Source organism: Heterodontus francisci, chromosome 20 (assembly GCF_036365525.1).
Source record: "Heterodontus francisci isolate sHetFra1 chromosome 20, sHetFra1.hap1, whole genome shotgun sequence".
NCBI classification, from domain to species: Eukaryota; Metazoa; Chordata; class Chondrichthyes; order Heterodontiformes; family Heterodontidae; genus Heterodontus; species Heterodontus francisci.
The window spans coordinates 32871281-32890334 of record NC_090390.1 but is presented as its reverse complement, the minus strand read 5'-3'; the positions used below and the strand labels follow the sequence as shown (position 1 = coordinate 32890334).

Here is a 19054-nt window from a genome sequence, read left to right as displayed (position 1 = left end):
AATTAAAACAAAATGTTTTTACCAGTTACAGACAACAAAATGGTTACAGGATTATTGACGGATTAAAGGTAACAAAGTTAAAGCCATTTACCGCGAGCTTCAATTACTTTTCAAGATGTATCTGGGAATATTCTCTGCTTGCTGGTCAACAATAAGTTTCCAGTTGCAGGGGGGAGCATGGGGGAGAGAATGGGGGGGGGGGGAAGACATGGGGGGAGACACGGGGGGGGGGGGACAAGGGGGGGGGAACAGAGAGAGAGAGAGAGCGAGCGAGACAGCAAGAGAGGGGGAGAGAGTGATCAAGATCACTCCTGACAGATGGACATCTATCTGGAATACTCTGCATCGCTACAAGCATGCGGACAAACACTGACTACTTGTGCAAGCAAAAAATGCCCAATATCTCACTAAATCAGTGTCCAACATAGTGAAGAGAAAGGAAGGGTAGCACAGTGGTTAGCACCACAGCCTTCCCACCTTCCCCCACACCAATTATGTTACTTTGACCTTGCTCCCCCCAGCCCCTCCTCCACCGCACTGAGAAACTTACCTCCTCCCCCCTCCCCACCAGTGTTCCACCTGGGTTCCCCGGACAGGGATCCAAAGGTGGGGGAGTGCCAGCGCAGTGGGACTGAAGGTGGCGGTGTAGGTATGACAAATTCAGTAATTTTAATTTATTTAAATATTTTAATGGTGATCCTGTTGCCAAGAGGCGGGGGCGCCGCCACGCGGCCTCGCTGCCACCGGCAATATCGGGCCGGGCCCTCCTGGCATCAGGGTGCGTGGCGGCCCTCTCCTGGAGGCATTTTCCGCTCCCCCCCCCCCCCACCCGCCACAAACCTCAACATCAGGGAGTCTATAAAATTCAGCCCAGTGAATTGGGAATATTAAACACCAGTGCTGTAAAACAACATTGTCAGGAGTTCTGAAAGTTGGATGTTCAATTTCTGCATAACGAACTGTTGCCAAGATTTTGCAGTAATAACAACAAGACCAGCAACGGATAAACCAGACAGCAAGTTCTGGAGTACACACTTGAACGGTTCACCGCAGACATCCTGAAGCTGCTGTCACAGATACCCTGCCCCACCATAGGCTGCGCTGTTGCAGTCCTCACCAATAGGCTCAACACTCACCCACCAGTTCCACACTAAAAATGGGTGAAAAAGTTGGGGCTCGTGCATTTAGGTCTACTTTTTCAGTCTGACTTTTTTTTATCTCTCTCCCTTAATTCCATCTGTATTTCCCAAACTTTATTTTGCTTTCTGTATATTATTTAAATCTAATTTATATTTACGGCTTTTTCTTCCTCTGGACTCAATGGGCTAGATTTTTCCTCAGGCGGATGGGAATTCACCACTGACATAAAAGTCAGTGGCGAACCCGCTTCCACCTAGCCTGGGGATCTGTCCCGCCTTTTACGGGTCCCCGGGTTTTAATTGTCCCGAGGCGGGACTTCCACCCGCTTGAGGGAGGAGGACCCGCCTCAGTGAGCTGCTGGCCAATCAGCGGGCCAACAGCTCTTAGTCCCAGCAGCGCTACTGAGAGCAGTGGCCACTGCTGGGACTGCAGCCCAGCCGACCAGATAGATCCAGGAGTGAAGGTAAGTTGGGAATGCCTCCCAGGCAGATCGGTCCTTCCCAGGTGAGGCTAGAGTGGTCGTTTGGGGTGAGGAGGGGGCATCTTGGATCCCAGGGGTGGGTTGGGAGATGGGAGCAGCCCTCAATCGGGCATCCTGTGCCCAACTGCCATGCCCTGCCTCCCCGAGGCGCGGAAAGGCCGGCAGCTATCGCTGGGCGGCCTTTCACGACCCCAACACATCCGCCTGCCACAGGTAAAATACCCGTGGAGGCGCACGCGGGCCCTTAAGTGACCACTTAAGGGCCTTGATTGGCCCGGGCAGGCGGGCCATTCCCCCCCACTGGAACCTCCCGCTCAATTTTACGCCACCCCCACGCCACCAACCGCTGAGCCCAATGTCTCAGTGAAGATATTTCAATCTGATTGGTTGAAGATCTTAGCTGTTCTTTTCTCTGCACACACACACACACACACACACACACACACACACACACACACACACACACACACACACACACACACACACACACACACACAGACTGCCACCCCTATAGAGGGTGTCACTCTGTAATAGATGTTAGATTAGAGGAAATCTGTGCTGAAAAGCCCACAAAAACTCTGTGACAGTTTTCAGCGAAGTCAATGGCTAGTGTCGTTCCATTGCCACTGACCATAAAATCCGGGCCATATTTTGTTTCGATCACAAAACAAGAAAAATGTTTAACATAAGTCCACTTTCAGAATAGCACTTTTAAAATTGATTGCGACATCACTTGAGACAATTCAAGGAACAATTCTTTCCTTATCAGATGCATGCACTTAAAAAGCAGAAAAGTTTTTTTTTTAAATCATTATACTGGGCAAATATCAATAAGGATAGGATTAGGCTGTTGTTTCTTACAAGAGTAGAACAGACTAGGTATTTTTGACTCACATGGGAGGACTCCTCTTTTGAAGTACAGAACTACACACAAAATTATTGCCAGTGCAATTATCACAGCTACCACCACACCAGCAATCCATGATTTGCGTTCTGCAATACAAACATAAATAAGGATGATGGTTTGAGAGTGACAGCCAATATGGTTAGTTACATTAGTGATTGTCCATGAACACCAAGTGTGCAGGATAAAGGAGAATCTGTCAGGATTCATTAATGACCACATAGTAAAGGTGCCCCCTAGGTAGCAGTGATCACAACATGACTGAATTACGCATTCAGCTTGAAGGTGAGAAAAATGGATCTAAGACTAGTGCTTTAAACTTAAATAAATGTCATTATGAGGGTTTGAAGACAGAGCTGGCTGAAGTAAACTGGGAAATTAGGTTAAGGATAGGTCAGTACAGATGCAGTGACAGACATTTAAGGAGATATTTCATAACACTCAGCAAAGATACATTCCAGTGAGAAAGAAAGAATCTAGGGGAAGGATACACCATCCATGGCTAACTAAGGCAGTTAAAAATAGCATCAAGTTGAAAGAAAAAGCGTACAATTCAGCGAAGAGTAGTGGCAAGTCAGAAGATTGGACAGAATATAAAAAAATGACTATAAAGAATGTCTAAAAGAATAATGAAAGAGAAATTAGAGACTGAGAGAAAGCTAGTTAGAAATATAAAAATGGATAGTAATAGTTTGTAGAGATATTTAAAAAGGAAAAGAGAAAGTAATGTGAGTGTTGGTCCTCTAGAGAGAATGTCTGGGGAGTTAATAATGGAAAATAAGGAAATGGCAGAGGAATTGAACAGATTTTTTGCATCTGTCTTCACTGTAGAGGATACAAATATCATCCCAGAAATAACTATGAATCAAGAGTTGAAAGGGGTGGGGGGGGGGGTGGAGGAACTTAAAACAATTGCCAAGAGCAGGGGAAGGGTACAAAGAAACTTATTAGAACTAAAATCTGATGGAAAATAGCAAATGTAACTCCGCTATTCAAGAAAGGAGGAAGACAGAAAGCAGGAAACTACAGGCCAGTTAGACTAACATCAGTCATGGGGAAAATGCTGGAATCTACTATTAAAGGAGGTTATGGCAAGTCATTTTGAAAATCTCAATGTAATCAGCAGAGTCAACACCGTTTTGTAAAAGGGAAATCGTGTTTGACTAATTTATTAGAGTTCTTTGAGGAAGCAACAAACAATGTGGATAAAGTGGAACCTGTGAATGTGGTGCACTTGGATTTTCAGATGGCATTTGACAAAGTGCCACATCAAAGGTTACCAAACAAAATAAGAGCCCATGGAAGAGGGGGTAACAAATTACCATGGATAGGAGATTAGTTAGCTAACAGGAAACAGAGTATAGGCATAAACGGGTCATTTTCAGGTTGGCAAGCTACAACTAGTAGAATGCCACAGGAATCAGTGATGGGCTTTCAACTATTTACAATCTATATCAACGACTCGGATGAAGCAACAGAATGTATGGTTGCTAAATTTGCTGATGACACAAAGATAAGGAGAATAAGTTGTGAAGCGGGCATAAGGACTCTGCAAAGAGCGAGTGGGAAACGATTTGGCAGATGGAGTATAATATGGGAAAGTGTGAACTTATCCACTTTGGCCAGAAAAATAGAAAAGCAACATATTATTTAAATGGACAGAGATTGCAGAACTCTGAGATGCAAAGGGATCTGGTATTCAAAATACAAGAAGTTAGTATGCGGGTACAGCAAGTGATTAAGAAGGCAAATGAAGTGTTGTTGTTTATTGCAAGGGGAATGGAATATAAAAGTAGAGATAATTTGCTACAGTTGTACAGGGCATTGGTGAGACCACATCTAGTGTACTGTGTACAGTTTTGGTCTCCTTACTTAAGAAAGGATATAATTGCATTGGAAGCAGCTCAGAGAAGGTTCACTCAACTGATTCCTGGGATGAGAGGGTTGGCTTATGAGGAAAGGTTGGACAGGTTGGAGTTTAGAAGGATGAGAGGTGATCTTATTGAAACATACAAGATCCTGAGGGGACTTGACAAGGTGGATGTTGAAAGGATGTTTCTCCTTGTGGGAGAGACTAAAACTAGTGGGCACAATTTGAAAATAAGGGGTCTCCCATTTAAGACAGAGATGAGGAAATTTTTTTTCTCTCTGAGGGTCGTGAGTCTGTGGAATTCTCTTTCCCGGAGAGCGGTGGAGGCAGGGTCATTGAATGTTTTTAAGGCTGAGGTAGACAGATTCTTGACAGGCAGGAGGGGTCGGGGGTATCGGGTGTGGGCAGGAAAATGGAGTCGAGTCATCGAACAAATCAGCCATAATGTTGTGGAGTTGCGCGGCAGGCTCGAGGGGCCAAGTGGCCTGCTCCAGTGCCTAGTTTTACATGATATAAATGTTAACAGTTGCTTAAATCGGTCAGTAATTGTAAAGTAGAAATATTACTTTAAGCAGATTGTCTGCCCATCTAGTGGCTGCCACCGCTCATTATTTTAATTAGTTTGATTAGTCCTAAATACAACAGATAAAAAGAAAAGACAGACAAACCTTTTGCTGTACAGACTGTGTTCTTCACTTCTGTACAGGGTTGCTCAATCTCTTCAGTTTCTTCATTGCACCTCAGGAGGGAAATGAAAGACAAAAGAAATCAGCTGGTTCTAGGAAACAGGAACAGAAAATGCAGGAAAAACTCAGCCGGTCAGTTCTGACACCTAAAATGTCAACATTTTCCCTTCCTTTACAGATGTTGTCTGATTTGAACATTTTCATCACTTTTTGCGTGTGTTTCAGATGGCCAACATTATCCAGAATTTTGCTTGCCTGATTCTAGTAATTTGACTATGAGGGCTTCCTGCAACTGGCTAACCACAAACAAATACACAAGGTGTTTACATCAGATGGAAAAATCACAACGCATGAACCTACGAATTGCTGATAAGGCGAGGCTCCCAGCTGACAGCAACTAGTTCAGCATGACCATTCAGCAATTCTAGGTCAAGGGTAACACAATCGGAGGGAAAGCACGTACTCAGCTTCAAAGCATGCCAACTCCAGAGAAACGCTTTCCAATGCACCTTAAACATCCTTTTCACAAGACTGTTAATTTAGTACCAAGTTCTGCCAAATTGTAGGCAGTTTTAAGCTGCACCTTGCAACCAATGAGAAATGGGTTGCAACTGTCTAAGGTCATTGGATTCCAGGAACCCAAATACCAAATGACATATGCTCCCACAGGGTAAGGTTCCCCATTGGGAGCCCAATTTCAAAAAATCTCAATAGCATTGTAATTTTCCAGGCTGGACTAAAAAGTGCTCAGGTAGATGGGAGAAAGTCTAATTCTTTAAATGCATTGAGAGTGCAGATGTTCCTGGCCATGCTCTCAATGCATTTTAAAATTAAACAGCCTGGATGTGACTTTGCAAATCACAGCTTTGAATAGCCATTTCACTGAGGTTTTTGACTAACATATGTGAAGGAAAGGAAAGACTAGCCGGGATTTTCAGTTAACGTTGGTGTCAGGAAGGGGTGCAGGCAATATTTGAAAATTGCATTGGATTCCACCGCCTCCAGAATGCAGGGCAATTTTCAAAGAGAGGGCTGGGGGGAGAGATAGGGAACCTGCTTTCCTCCAATTAAAGGCCCATTAAGTTCCTTGAGGAGCTAGTTCGCAGGCCTGGGAGGATGAGAAGGTGATTTCAAAGGTTGGATCGGTGAACTTGAACAGTTTGGTGCAGGTTAATGCACAGCTGGTGGGTTCAAAACGGGCAGAGGTTAAAGCTTTCTATTGGTGATGAAAATTTTCATGACTGGGGGATCTTGCACTGGATCATACACTTTACCTTCCATTTGGCCGTTTGGCCATTTTTGTGCTTGTCGAGGTTGCTGGCGCTCCGAGGAGCTGCTTGCTTTCTTCTGGAAGGCAGCAGCAGACTCCATCATGGCTGCCATCTGCCTTTGCCACTCATGCTCTGCAGGCAGCTCCCACCTTTACATCCACCTGAGAGGTTAGGCAGGGCCTCATTTTAATGTCTCCTTCGATAGATGATACCTCTGACAGTGCAGCACTCCCTCAGTAGTGCACTGGAACATCAGCCTGGATTTTGTGCTCAAATCTCTGGAGTGGTACTTAAATCTAGAACTTTCTGATTCAGAGGTGAGAGTGTTACCACTGTTACAGTAGGCTGGATTTTCAAACTGAAGTAGGAAACCTGACGCCGGATAATTTCCGGTCCCGACCCTGCACTACCATTGTGTTGCTCATGGAACACTGTCTTTAAATGTAAATGCCCTAATTTGGCTGAAGGCAAGCTCGGCATCCAATTAGTGACACCAAGCATCACCTGATGTAAAAGACCCTGTTACAGTATAGTGAAGAACAACAGGGGAGTACACCCATTGTCCCTCATTGCCAATATTTATCCCTCAATCAACATCCAACAACACAGAAACAGATTATTTGCTCATTATCACATTACTATTTGTGCAACCATGCTCTACAAAAATTGGCTGCCACTTTTCCTACATTACAATAACAACTACACTTCAAAATGAAGTGTGGTCAATGAATTACTTCAAATTGGCTGTAAAGCACTTTGGGATGTGCTGAGACCATGAAAGTGCGAGACAAATGCAACTTCTTTCAACATACAAGTAGAGTTATCAAACAATTTAATCACAGAAGTGTTCTCAGCTCTGTTTGACATAATCTTGTGCAACCAATATTTGAAGCTTGGCAGTTTACCCAATTTATCCTCTGTAATTCTCCAGATCCATGTATAAAGACCTGGGCACCATATTCCAGTTGAGAGGATCAAATTATCTCACACCCTGAGGTACATAATACAGGCTATTTCAGGCTTAAAGTTTAATTATTTATTGCATTACACTGGCACTTGTTTCTGTTTCATTTTACACAAAGTTATATAGCATCTTTCATGTCCTGAAGATGTCACCAAGCACATGACAGCCAATAAATTACTTTTGAAGTGTAGTCATTGCTGTTTTGTAGGTGACATAACAGTCAACTTCTGCATAGCAAGATACCCGAAACTGCAATGAGATAACTGATAAATTAATCTGTTTGTGATAGTGTTAATTCACAGAATCAAAGAATTGTCACAGTGCAGAAGGAGGCCATTCGGCCCATGGTGTCTGCACCGGTTCTCTGAAAGGACAATTCACTTAGTGCCATTCCCTCACCTTTGCCCTGTAACCCTGCATATTCTTCCTTTTCATATAACCGTCTAAATCCCTTTTGAATGCCTTGTTTGAACCTGCCTCCACCACACAGTGCATTCCAGACTTTTACCACTAGCTGTGTGAAAAAGATTTTCCTCAGGTCGCTTTTGCTTCTCTTATCCCATTACTTTAAATCTGTGCCATCTCGTTCTCAATGCTTTCATGAGTGGGAACAGTTTCTCTCTACCTACTCTATTCAGACCCCTGATGATTTTGACTATCTCCATCAAATCTCCCCTCAGCCTTCTTTTCTCCAAGGAAAACAGTCCTAATTTCTCCAATCTATCTTCATAACTGAAATTCCTCAACCCTGGAATCATTCTCGTGAATCTTTTCTGCACTCTTGCCAATGCCTCTGCATCCTTTCTAAAGTGCGGCGCCCAGAACTGGATGAAATGCTCCAGCTGAGGCTGAACTAGTGTCTTACACAAGTTCAACTTAACCTCCTTGCTCTTGTACTCTATGCGCTTATTAATGAAGCCCAGAATACTGTATGCTTTATTAACTGCTCTCTCAACCTGTCCTGCCACCTTCAATAACTTATTTACATATAAGCCCAGATCCCTCTGCTCCTGCACCCCCTTTAGAATTGTGCCCTTTATTTTATATTATCTCTCCATGTTCTTCCTACCAAAATGAATCACTTCATATTTCTCTGCATTGAACTTCATCTGTCACCTGTCTGCCTATTCCACTAACTTGTCCACGTCCTTTCGAAGTACTACACTATTCTCCTCACAGTTCACAATGCTTCGAAGTTTCCTAGCATCTGCAAACGTTCAAATTGTGCCCTGTACACCAAGATCTAGGTCATTAATATATATCAGGAAAAGCAAGGGTCCCAACATTGACCCCTGGAGAACTTCACTGCAAACCTTCCTCCAGCCCGAAAAACATCTATTAACCACTACTCTTTGTTTCCTGTGACTCAAAGAACAAAAAGAACAAAGAACAGTACAGCACAGGAACAGGCCATTCGGCCCTCCAAGCCTGCGCCGATCTTGATGCCTGCCTAAACTAACACCTTCTGCACTTCCGGGGCCCATATCCCTCTATTCCCTTCCTATTCGTATATTTGTCAAGATGCCTCTTAAACGTCGCTATCGTACCTGCTTCCACCACCTCCCCTGGCAGCATGTTCCAGGCACTCACCACCCTCTGTGTAAAAAAAATTGCCTCGCACATCCCCTCTAAACTTTGCCCCTTGCACCTTAAACCTATGTCCCCAATTCCGTATCCATATTGCTACTGTCCCGTTATTCCATGAGCTGTAACTTTGCTCACAAGTCTGTTATGTGACACTGTATCAAATGCCTTCTGGAAGAACATGTACACCACATCAACAGCATTTCCCTCACCAACCCTCTGTGTAACCTCCTCAAAAAACTCCAGCATATTAGTTAAATGTGATTTTCCCAGAAGAAATCTATGCTGGCTTCCTTTAATTAACCCACATTTGTCCATGTGACTATTAATTTTGTCCCGAATTATTCTTTCTAGAAGTTTCCCCACACTGAAGTTAAACTGACTGGCCTGTAGTTGCTGGGCTTATCTTTACACCCTTAATTGTGGGTTGAACTCCCCTGCTCCTCTTTAGAAAAACCGTATGAGATGTTTTACATCCAATGAAAGCAGAGAACGACTTGCACTTATATAGCACCTTTAATGTAGTAAAACGCCCCAAGACAATGCACAGATGCATTAGCAAGCAAAATGTGGCAGCAAGCCACATAAGGAGATATTGGAACAGGTGATTAAAAGCTTGGTCAAAGAAGTAGATTTTAATGAACATCTTAAAGGAGGAGAAAGAGGTAGCGAGATGGTGAGATGAGGAAGGGAATTCTGGAACTTCTTGCCTAGGCAGTTTGAGGACAGGGCTGCTAATGGTGGAGCAATTAAAGTCAGGCATGCACAAGAGGCCTTGGTTGAATGTCTCATTTGAAAGACAGCATTCCCTCACTACTGCACTGCAGCATCAGACCAGATTACATGCTCAAGCCCTGGAATAGGACTTGACTCTGTAATCTTCTGGCTAAAGAGGCAATGGTGTTTGCAATAGAGCAATGCTGAAACACGATAACTGTTGTTCAACACATCATGTACAAATAAATCACAATTGCTAATTTATCTTACTTACTTTTTACAACTAATGCAGCGACTACAGCTTTCAGGATGCAGGCAGAAGAATGTTTTCCTGCAAGTACATGTTGCATCATGAGTTCCATTACAGCTGGTTTTCATTTCTAGGCCTGTAGGTGGATAAACAGATTGCATTTTTCACCCAGTCAAAGAGTACAAATTGAGGCTAATACAATGGCCGAGATTTTCTGGTCAGCAGTGAAGCAAGAGATCTCAGGCGGGAATTTCCCCTTTCCCCACAGCAGTTTAAATCTGCCGCCAAATCCAAGGGATGTCTTAGTGTGCAGCTGCAGTGATGTCAGCAAGCAGTTAAACAGCCAATCACATTGAAGTATTCACACACAGAAAACCAGGATGTTAAAGGCACTTAAAATCCTTCACTTTTAATTGAAATGTTAAGGGTAAGAAATAAATGTACTACTGTAGTAAGATAGAAGCTAAAATATAGGTAAAAAGACTTATAAAAAAATGTTTTTAGAAATATGTAGAATATTTAATCATTGCAGAGAAATCTGGCATTCTACAAATATAACATTCGCTTTTCAGGGTCAGAGAAGGTGTTTAGCGGTAATAATGAGATTAATGCACTGTTAAAGTCCTGGTTACACCTGACTGACCAAGCTGCAACTTTTTCCAAGGTTTTCACAGCGAGACTAACAGCATTAAAGTGAAAGTTCCCATTAGCTCCTGCTTTCAATGGAGATTGCAGTCTATGAAAACCTTTGCAACACACCCTATGAAGAAGCATAGACTCACTGACAGCAACATCTGAATTTCAGGGTTATTCTGTACACGTCTGAACTCCCGAAGTTGCTGTCAGTTTCAATGGAGTAATGACAGTGAATGCTGACAGTTTTGTTGTCTTTACCCTATCATAAAGGCAATAGGGATGGGCAATAAATGCTGGCATTGCCAGCGACACACATATCCTGTGAAAGAATAAAATAAATAGATAAATAATCCAGGCAAATATATCCAATTTTCTTCTTGAGCGTCTGGTTCAAGAACGTTGGATTAAATATTGGTGGACTGCAGAGTATATATTGTTATTAAAGGAAGTAAGTGCAGAAATCACCTGCTCAGTAGATTTTCTTACAGGTAAAAGGGTGTTCTTAACAACAACGAACGAATTTCAATTACATAGCATTTTTAACATAAAGACATTCCAAGGCGCTTCACAGAAGGTATATGGAAAGCAGACATTGACCCAGAAATTGTTGGAAAAGTATGGTGCATTAACGGCACCCGCCATTATTAGTATCCAGCAAATCCAGTGGTGAAAAAGCAGTATGCCATGAGTTCTGAGGTTCACAAATTGCTGGACAATTTGTGCTGCTCTGCCATTAGCCTCGACAAAAACTGAAAAAATTGCAACTTCACTGTGAGTTTTTCGATGGAAATTAAATGCACATCATGAAATAGCTGAATTTATGCTGTAAACGTGAATTAATCTCTACGCTGTCTTTTATGCCTGGAAATGCATGCCATAGGACCCTGTGAACCGAGTGATTCATGGTCTTGTCATGAAACTCAATCTTGGATGCCCAGAAAAGGAATAAATAAAGCTGTGGAGTCTCACTCCAGCAGGTAGTGCATTGTTCGTGGAGTTTTTTTTGTAAGTATTTCTCTCAGCTGTCTTAGCAGTATTTTAGTGCTAGTCTTGCCACCACATTCCTGTTAGTGACAGAAGGTAATAACTATAAGGATGCAAAGCTGTTTAAACACTCACAAAATACAAATGAAGGTAGGTTTTGTTCAGAAAATAAGTTTGGGATACACTATAGAAGAATGTTGGTACATTTTGCATACTTACCCTGCCATTCATTCATTATTAACTTGTCATGGATCAATACAACAATTTTCAAATACAACTATGTCGTAACGTCTTCTTCTGTTGCACTTTTAATTTTTTCTTATTTTTCCTTTGTCCTTTTATTTCTCTCGCACTTAAACTTCTTTTTTTCCTTCACTTTATCTCTCCACCTGTCTCGAATTATACTCTGATTTACCCTATTCCCTTCTGCATCGTTTGCTCTCTTTCTTTATACTTTTGTTTCATTGGTTAAGGAGACAGGCCATTGCACATGCCTTTTGAGAGATTGCAAATACAACATTGATATAAATGTGCCATTATCAATTTGCATTTCCAGCAATTTGCGGCACAAATATAATGCAATCTGAAGAGTGAGGTGAAAAGACTAGTTCATGCTGCTAACCGCAAGATAGAAACATAGAGAAACATATAAAAATAGGAGGAATAGGCCATTCAGCCCTTCGAGCCTGCTCCGCCATTCAATACGATCATGGCTGATCATCCAAACTCAGTACCCTGTTCCCACTTCCTTCCCGTATTCCTTGATGCCTTTTGCACTAAGAACTATATCTAACTCCTTCTTGAATATATTTAATGATTTGGCCTCAACTACTTTCCGTGGTAGAGAATTCCACAGGTTCACCACTCTCTGGGTGAAGAAATCTCTCCTCATCTCAGTCCTAAATGGCCTGCCCCTTATCCTTAGACTGTGACCCCTGGTCCTGGACTCCCCCACCATCGGGAACATTCTTCCTGCATCTAGTCTATCCAGTCCTGTTAGAATTTTGTAGGTTTCTATGAGATCCCCTCTCATTCTTCTAAACTCAAGCGAACACAAGCCTAATTGACCCAATCTCTCTTCATACGTCAGTCCCGCCATCCCAGGAATCAGTCTGGTGAACCTTCGCTGCACTCCCTCCATAACAAGAACATCCTTCCTCAGCTAAGGAGACCAAAACTGCACACAATACTCAAGGTGTGATCTCACCAAGGCCCTGTATAAATGCAGCAAGACATCCCTGCTCCTGTACTCGAATCCTCTCGCTATGAAGGCCAACATACCATTTGCCTGCTTGCTGCACCTGCATGCTTACTTTCAGCAACTGGTGCACAAGGACACCCAGGTCTCGCTGCACCTCCCCCTTTCCCAATCTATCGCCATTCAGATAATAATCTGCTTTCCTGTTTTTCCACCAAAATGGATAACCTCACATTTATCCACATTATACTGCATCTGCCATGTAATTGCCCATTCACTCAACCTGTCCAAATCACACTGGGGCTTCTTTGCATCCTCTTCACAGCTCACACTCCCACCCAGCTTTGTACCATCTGCAAACTTGGATATATTACATTTAATTCCCTCATCTATATCATTAATATATATTGTGAATAGTTGGGGTCCTAACATTGATCCCTGCGGTACCCCACTAGTCACTGCCTGCCACTCGGAAAAAGACCCGTTTATTCCGACTCTTTGTTTCCTGTCTGCCAATCAGTTCTCTATCCATGTCAGTACCTTACCCCCAATCCCATGTGCTTTAATTTTGCACACTAATCTCTTATGTGGGACCTTATCGAAAGCCTTCTGAAAGTCCAAATACACCACATCCACTGGTTCTCCCTTATCTACTCTACTAGTTACATCCTCAAAAAATTCCAGTAGCTTTGTCAGGCAGGATTTTCCTTTCGTAAATCCATGCTGACTTTGTCCGATCCTAACACTGTTTTTTCAAATGCTCCGCCATTACATCTTTTATAATGGACTCTAGCATTTTCCCCACTACTGATGTCAGGCTAACCGGTCTATAATTCCCTGTTTTCTCTCTATCTCCTTTTTTAAATAGTGGGATTACATTAGCTACCCTCCAATCCATTGGAAATATTCCAGATTCTATAGAATTTTGAAAAATAACCAGCAATGCATCTACTATTTCTAGGGCCACTTCTTTAAGTACTCTGGGGTGCAGCAAAGGCAGACGGTATGTTAATGGTGTGCTGAAAGACAAAGCGTTAGTGCAGAGAGGGTGTTAATTAACAGAAAAATAGAACAACCTGGCCCAAAGCACAAACATGACAAAAAAGCAGAGGGTAGGTAAAAAAATGAATAGTGAAACAAAATGAAATAAAACAAAGAAAAAAGAAAAAAAAATAGCTGAAAATAAAAAGGGCCTTCATGCTCTGAAATTATTGAACTCAATGTTCAGTCCGGCAGGCTGTAGTGTGCCTCATCGGTAAATGAGATGCTGTTCTTCGAGCTTGCGTTGATGTTCAGTGGAACACTGCAGCAATCCCAGGACAGAGATGTGAGCATGAGAGCAGGGGGTGTGTTGAAATGGCAAGCAACCGGAAGCTCAGGGTCATGCTTGGTCTCCCCAATGTAAAGGAGACCACATTCTGAGCAGCGAATACAGTATACTAAATTGAAAGAAGTACAAGTACAACTTTTTATTTTTTATTTGCTTATTTTATTTCATTTTGTTTCATCATTGATTTTTTTTACCATGTGCCTACCCAATGCTTTTTTTTTTTGTCATGTTTGTGCTTTGGGCCAGGTTGTTCTTTTTTTCTGTCAATTAACACCCTCTCTGCACTAACACTTTGTCTTTCAGTACACCATTAACATAGCGTTTGCCTTTGCTCCATGACCTTCTGGTCAGTTATTCTCTGTGACCTTGTCCTATCAATGCCTTCTCTTTTGTCATCTCTTGCCGCATTCCCCCCCCCCCCCCACCCCCCCCCCCCCCCCTTTATTTGCTTAAAACCTTTTATATTTCCAATATTTGTCAGTTCTGATGAAGGGTCACTGACCTGAAACGTTAACTCTGCTTCTCTCTCCACAGACGCTGCCAAACCTGCTGAGTATTTCTTGTTTTCATTTACGGGTTTTAAGTAGGTTTACTACACACAAGCTACCTGATAAATCAAGATCGATTTCAAAGTGTACCTATTTTAATCATTTCAATATGTTGCGATTCTTTATTTTTACTTTAGTCCCTTTCTGTTGATTTTAAGACTTGCAAGCCCAACCATAAAAGGAAGTTGACTTACTCTGCATAACCAGCCAGTAATACAGTCTAGTAGGATCAGGTGACTCTGTTTAGACTTATGTAATATCACAGCCTCCATTACTAACAGGGGAGCTGTTCTGGAGGCGGGTGTTTCCTTTCATTCATGACATGGGGGCAAGGAGTCCCAACAGAGCAGATCTTTGCTGAGCAAAACAATGCTAATATGAATTTTAAAAGATAATTATTTGAACAAAAGAAGCACTGAGTCTGGAATTTCCTTCCTCTATATGTAACTCTGTCATTTCAACAGTGTATATTAATTCAACTTTCTGTACAGTTGGCCTGAATACCTCCTCCCAGCCATTTCCTCCAAGAAAGTCATCACTTACTAGTTAAGCTGAACAGCACTGGCCAGGCTCTGCCTTGAACAGGGAATTATCAGGCAATGTGGCCCCTGTGTTAGAAACCTTGAACAAGATTTCGCTCTTGACCTCAATGTCTCAAAATCTGCCCAAAACTTCTCAGTAATCAGCCCTGCAAAAGGGTAGCAGACAAAAATAACACTAACTCCTCAAAAAGGAAACTGAAAACTGCCTAAAGTCTTCCATCCGATTTCCTTCTAAGGCAAAATGCCCCAACCCTCAAAGATGCAAAGCTGCCCAAGCATGCACATCAATGCATATCAGAATTTGACATTTTAAGTGCTGTATGAATACGACATACAATGGCAAAAAGTGTTGTAATTACTCCTGAAAATAACATTTTAGGCTGCAGTACCTGAGTAATTTGAGACATGACATGTGATAAGTGTAGCATGCTTAGGAGGAACAGATGACTTTGCACCTGGTTCCCAAGGCTCTCCACCACTGGGGTTTTCCTTGTGTTATATCTGGTCTGTTGTAGACTAATTGATAGAGACTGGATTGCCATGATTAGTCAACAACTCTATTATTGTTGTATCATGTGACTACCAGGATGGTAGAATGCAAACTTTCTTCTTCTACCAATTTCTATTTTTCGACTTTACAAAGAACTACTGCTCTATTGCTTTAACTAATTTTAAAAAGAATTAAATGTAAAGTACATCCAAAGAAACAAAAAAGGATGACAATATTCAGTCAAAGATGTACTGGTGAAACTCACTATTGAAAATCATGGTCTGTTGGTCTGGTAATGACTAACGGAAAGGCAGGTTCAAGAGGAAACAAAGCTAAACTGTGCTTGATTAGAATAGTTAAACATACATGGAACTACAAACAGTTTTATAATTTATCAGTCATGATCTTTAGACATACAGCTTAGTTGTATTTTTAAATTACCAAGGCCCTGAAATTATGCTATGGAACACCAGCATACAAATGCTTAATACCAATTTAATGGAAGTGCTAACCCATTTGAAATAAAAATGGTAATACACACACATGAGTAATCAACAGTAATTCCTTTGGTGGATCGTTCATACTAACTGGCACAGACAACACTCTGAATAGTTAGGGAGCTGAAGTGGACAGCAAAAACAGATGTGGCAATCGCAATGCGCGATTAACCCACACCCATTCAGTCGCAATGCGCAATTAACCCACACCCATTCAATTGCAGTGCGCAATTAACCCACACCCATTCAATTGCAGTGCGCAATTAACCCACACCCATTCAGTCGCAATGCGCGATTAACCCACACCCATTCAATTGCAGTGCGCAATTAACCCACACCCATTCAATTGCAGTGCGCAATTAACCCACACCCATTCAATTGCAGTGCGCAATTAACCCACACCCATTCAATTGCAGTGCGCAATTAACCCACACCCATTCAATTGCAGTGCGCAATTAACCCACACCCATTCAATTGCAGTGCGCAATTAACCGACACCCATTCAATTGCAGTGCGCAATTAACCCACACCCATTCAATTACAGTGCGCAATTAACCCACGCCCATTCAATTGCAGTGCGCAATTAACCCACACCCATTCAATTGCAGTGCGCAATTAACCCACACCCATTCAATTGCAGTGCGCGATTAACCCACACCCATTCAGTCGCAATGCGCAATTAACCCACACCCATTCAATTGCAGTGCGCAATTAACCCACACCCATTCAATTGCAGTGCGCAATTAACCCACACCCATTCAATTGCAGTGCGCAATTAACCCACACCCATTCAATTACAGTGCGCAATTAACCCACGCCCATTCAATTGCAGTGCGCAATTAACCCACGCCCATTCAATTGCAGTGCGCAATTAAACCACACCCATTCAATTGCAGTGCGCAATTAAACCACACCCATTTAGTCGCAATATGCAATTAAACCACACCCATTCAGTCGCAATATGCAATTAACCCACACCCATTCAGTCGCAATATGCAATTAACCCACACCCATTCAATTGCAGTGCGCAATTAACCCACACCCATTCAATTGCAGTGCGCAATTAACCCACACCCATTCAATTGCAGTGCGCAATTAACCCACACCCATTCAATTGCAGTGCGCAATTAACCCACACCCATTCAATTGCAGTGCGCAATTAACCCACACCCATTCAGTCGCAATATGCAATTAACCCACACCCATTCAGTCGCAATGTGCAATTAACCCACACGTATTCAAGTGCAATGCACAATTAACCCACACCCATTTGATCACAATGCACGATTAACCCACACCTGATCAATTGTAAAGTGCAATTCACCCATGCCCAGTCAACTGCATGACTGTTCAAAGTGATGCAGCCGGCACGCCAACTTCCTGCTGCCTGTTCATTAGCCTGATTGCAGCATACAATGAGTACTAAGCACCCTGTTGAGTGGCTGCAAGCCTCAGCAGGGGGCCTAAATTGTGAGAGACTAGCACATGTTAAAAGGTAGCTTAAGGAAAGCTGCACCTCTTAATGAAGACTGCACAGCAAACTGTGAGATGTAGCAAATATACCCAGTTCCAGCCAGAAGGAGCCACATACATAAAAGGTCATCACCACAGTCTCCATCACAACCACTGGCAATGCTGTCCTTCCCCTGCTCTGAGGTTGCAGTTGTGGCTGCAGCAGGTGGAAGTTTTCAGTGAAGACATTCTTACTGAAGCACAGGTGTCTCACACACTGTTCCTCACTGAAGTTCAGGTAGGAGAATTGCTCCCTAAATACATGGGAGGATATGGCCTTCTTGCCAAGAGCCCTTCTCCCGCTTCGCCACCTCCCTGTTCTAAAAGCCTCTCTTGCTCTACGTGGCCTCTGTTCATTCGCCAAGTCATGCTCTAGTCCAAGGGTAGTGGCTATTAGTGCACCCATATCTAGCACCTACTGGTTTGTGCAGAAGACTTGAAGTCTGGACAAAGTTCTTCAGCATCTATTATTCCCTCCCTTGTAGATTTTAGCAACCTTATAGAACTCTAGAAAGCAAACACTTGTGCAATCACTGCAACACTCAGCAGAATTCGATCAGCAACCAACCTGAAAAAGTTGATGATCCCTTTAATTAGCACTGGTGCAGGGCTCCTTTCTGCTGCTGAAACTATGTCCAGCTGAGCGTGATTAAAAGACGACATTGCTGGAGTGTTGAACTCCAAAATGGCTGCATTGGCATCAAATCAGCATTACACGCGGATGGATGTCAGGATCCGCCCAAGGGTCGGCCATATGTCCGTACATGGACACCAGTGTCCATGGTGAATAATTTTGGGGTCCGTCACTGGTAATTTCAGGGACGGGAAATTTCCCATTGGCTTCTTCAGAGCGGCTTTGAAGAAAACATTGCAAATGACAGGTGCTGATTGAGGAACAGCAGTTTCTGAACATTGGACAGCTTCGGGATTGTCCGGCGGTTTCCGATTTTTTTTAAAGCCTGCCGGAAAAACGAGCCGATCCACAGCTCAGAAACCACTGCTGCCACTGTCAGAGAGAGAGGGGTGGAAGAGAGAGTGGGGTGAAAGAGAGAGAGCGGGGTGGAAGAGAGAGAGCGGGGTGGAAGAGAGAGAGCGGGGTGGAAGAGAGAGAGCGGGGTGGAAGAGAGAGAGCGGGGTGGAAGAGAGAGAGCGGGGTGGAAGAGAGAGAGGGGGGTGGAAGAGAGAGAGGGGGGTGGAAGAGAGAGGGGGGGGTGGAAGAGAGAGGGGGGGGTGGAAGAGAGAGGGGGGGGTGGAAGAGAGAGGGGGGGTGGAAGAGAGAGGGGGGGGGTGGAAGAGAGAGGGGGGGGGTGGAAGAGAGAGGGGGGGGGTGGAAGAGAGAGGGGGGGAAGGGGGGAAGAGAGGGGGCGAAGAGAGAGAGGGGGAGAAGGGGGGGACGAAGAGAGGGAGAGGGGTGGGGAGAGTGAGAGGGAGAGGGGGCGAAGAGAGAGAG

The 19054-nt window shown here is 43.3% G+C and overlaps 1 protein-coding gene across 1 annotated transcript in view; it reads right to left on the bottom strand.

Annotated features, from left to right (window-relative positions):
- Nucleotides 1–19054, bottom strand: part of LOC137380855 (uncharacterized) — a 42697-nt gene that overhangs the window by 11893 nt on the left and 11750 nt on the right. The window contains exons 4-6 of the mRNA XM_068053266.1: nucleotides 9892–10003; nucleotides 5064–5134; nucleotides 2516–2614 (exon numbers count right to left, since the gene is read on the bottom strand). Coding sequence (XP_067909367.1) covers nucleotides 2516–2614; nucleotides 5064–5134; nucleotides 9892–10003 — 282 coding nt within the window. The remainder of the gene's footprint in view (nucleotides 1–2515; nucleotides 2615–5063; nucleotides 5135–9891; nucleotides 10004–19054) is intronic.